The 3,159-nt window shown below is 43.3% G+C and overlaps 1 protein-coding gene across 1 annotated transcript in view; it reads left to right on the forward strand.

The window, feature by feature from the left end:
- LOC138156439 (2'-5'-oligoadenylate synthase-like protein 2) overlaps positions 1–3,140 on the forward strand; it is a 10,167-nt gene extending 7,027 nt beyond the window's left edge. The window contains exon 4 of the mRNA XM_069081757.1: positions 1,226–3,140. Within this exon, the coding sequence (XP_068937858.1) occupies positions 1,226–1,492 (267 nt within the window). The 3' untranslated portion in view covers positions 1,493–3,140. The remainder of the gene's footprint in view (positions 1–1,225) is intronic.
- Positions 3,141–3,159: the final 19 nt, after the last annotated feature.

The following is a 3,159-nucleotide window of genomic DNA, read 5'->3' on the forward strand; positions in this document are numbered from 1 at the left end:
CAGTGGCTATGTGAGTGGAGAAGACAATCCAGATGTGAGGTGATGGGATCCTGGTTTAGGGCAGTGTCTATGTGAGTGGAGCAGACAATCCAGATGTGAGGTGATGGGGTCCTGGTTTAGGGCAGTGTCTATGTGAGTGGAGAAGACAATCCAGATGTGAGGTCATAGGGTCCTAGTGTAGGGCAGTGGCTATGTGAGTGGAGAGGATGGGATATAGCTGAGAGGTGTTTCAGATAGAAACCATGAGATGTGCTTGGATTGGTAGGTCAAATGAAAGTGAACAGTTGAGGATAATGCTAAAGTTGCAAACCTAGGTAATTGAGAGGGTGGTGATGTCCTTGAAAATTAAAAGGAGCAGGAAGAAATGGAAAGGCTTCATGTAGAAGGTGGGTGTTTGTGCTGAGTTTATGAAGAAAACTAGGGCTTCCAAGAGACTTGAGTGAGGTGGAAGACCATTCCAGGCATGGGGAACATTCTGTACGAAAGCACAGAGATGGGAGAGCGTGTATAAGGCACAAGAAGACCAGTTTAGCCAAACCAACAAGCACACAAAAGGAGCTAATCAATGTATGAGAAAAGTAAGTTAGAATCACCTACCTAAAATACACTTGCTTACAAGAGGCTGCCTTCACAGTATTCCCTAAAACCCAGAAAAGGTGTGAATTATTTCCCTCGGACCATTTCTACAGGACTGTCTTTGATCTCAGCACCCCTCTCCCAGCCTAAATTCTGCCGCTTCTCTGATGACCTAAGAGAAAGATGAAGACTTTACCACATGGTTCTTATATGATCTAGTGACTCTTTAGACACTACCTTGACCTGATAGCAATGTTATTTTCAAAAGAGATATTTGTATAATTCTTAACACAGTACCTAGCCCAGAGTAAGCGCCTACTAAATGCTTCCTCTCTTCCCATCTTCTCCCTTTTCAGTGTAAGGTAAAGTACAGATATAAGTAGAAGAAGGTGAAAATGAGACTCAGATCTCTTAGCAATACCAAGAGGTCTTGGAAGAGGTTGAAACGGAAATTCTTGGGAGCCTTGAAATTCTAGGGACTAAGTCTTGAAAATGTGCTTAAGAGCACAGTTGTCTTGGAGAATTCAAGTGGGTGAAAAACATATAAAGAAAAGCAGGATGGAGAAGAACTTGGACTTTACCAAGCAGTGTTCCCAATCTGAAATCTTAAAACTCCTTGATCTTAAAATGTCTCTATCTCTTTTAATAGTACGTGAAAAACAAATACCTAGGAAAGCATTGCCCCCCCAAATATGCCCTGGAGCAGTTGGCTATCGATGCCTGGGAGACAGGAACGCAAAAAGCAGAAGACTGCAGTCTAGCTGAAGGATTTGTGACTGTGATGAAGCTGCCGAAAGATTACAGAAGTATCTGTATCTACTGGACAGACTATTACAATTATGGAAATCATGTGACTGGACACTTTGTGAAAAGGCAGCTGAAGTACAGCTCACCAGGCAATAAGAAAAAGAGGTGAGCAACTCTCCTCTCCTTGACTCTGCTCTCTATGGATGATGTCCAGAAAGAGCTAGCAATTCTGTAGTGATCGGATATTTATAAAGCCCTTTACGTGGGGCGGCTATGTGGTACAGTGAACAGAGCACCAGCCCTATAGTCAGGAGAACCTGAGTTCAAATCCAGCCTCAAACATTTAATAGTTACTAGCTGTGTGACCTTGGGCAAGTCACTTGACCCCAAATGCCCTGCCTTCCCCCCTCCAAAAAGAAAAAAAAGCCCTTTACATGCCTGGTGATGTAGCAGATAAAGCTCTGGATCCTGAGTCAAGAAGACCTGAGGTTCAAACCCAGCCTCAGGCACTTAATGGCTCTGTGACCTTGGGCAAGGCACTCAACTTTTGTCTGCCTCAGTTTCCCAAACTAGAAAATGGGGATAATGACAGCACCTGTCACCTGGGGGTGTTGTGAGGATCAAAAGAGATAGTATTTATAAAGTGTTTAGCACGGTGCCTGGCACATGGCAAGTCAGTGTTATATTAAAATGCTAGCTATTGGAGTCACACACCAACCCTGGAAAGTGTTGGCTTTATTTATTGCATTTTTACGGATGAGGAAATTGAGGTTCGAAGAAGTTAATTTTCCAGCTAACCCTTGGGATTTTTGTATTTGGGACAAAATCAGAGTATGGGAAACTCTTATATAAGAGAATTTAAATATATAGTAGTACTTGTGTCTGAATTTGAAAGAGAAATCAGGGAAAGAGTAGAACTCAGAACTGCTTTCAATGCTCAAAGATGTGATAACAACTAGAAGATTCTGCCTGAGTTCTGTGTTCCAAGTTGCCTGCAATGGTCTCATGACCTCCTTCAGTCTTCCTCTTCTCTGCCAGAGCTCAGCTCTCCTTCCAGTTACCCCTTTCACCTGTTGTCTTTGTGCTGCCCACTCTTTCCAGATCAGCTTGGTAAGTGCCAGGTGGGACTTGCCTTCTACCCTTCTACTGCTCAGATGATGGGCTCCCCACTCCTTTCAGTCTGCTCTCTGGCAAATTGTGTGGGTCTCTTTAAGAATGCCTCGGTGTGACTCCAGTATATCTTCTGACTCATAGTTGTGATAGCACATGATTGCTTAAAGAGTGGGGAAAGAAAGTGTGTTCCAAACCCCAAGATAACCATTCTGTTCTCAAACCACCAAGGGGAAACAGTTCCCTGAGCTGGTTTCAGTAGAAAATTGAATGACCTTTCCCTGAGCTCAATCCTATCTTGATGGGAGAACCCTTATAGAAAGCAGCAGTCTGTGCCATCACATGAGGGCACCACAAAATTTCCTTGTATTCTTTATAAGTGAGTGCCACCAGCAATTAAATCTACTAAAATTGACCCACTTAATGGTGTTCCAAAGGTTAAACTATTCTATTTAATAAGCAAGTGAGGAGAAAAGTAGCATTCGCTCCATCTACAAGTACTGTGCAATTTCACCAGTACAATCCATCATTTCTGAGTAAGACAGTCATTTAGTCATTCCTCAGCCTCTACCCCAGGAATTCACAAGGTCCTGGAAAAAGGGGGAAAGGGAAAGAAAAGCAGCAGCTACCCAAAAGTTGGCAGACAGAAGCCACAAGAGGGATAGTGCCTCTTCTTCTGATCTCTCTCTCTCTCTCTCTCTCTCTCTCTCTCTCTCTCTCTCTCTC

Source organism: Petaurus breviceps, unplaced genomic scaffold (assembly GCF_028583685.1).
Source record: "Petaurus breviceps papuanus isolate PSGF00001 unplaced genomic scaffold, PetGlider_PUasm1.0 99, whole genome shotgun sequence".
In the NCBI taxonomy this organism is placed as follows: domain Eukaryota; kingdom Metazoa; phylum Chordata; class Mammalia; order Diprotodontia; family Petauridae; genus Petaurus; species Petaurus breviceps.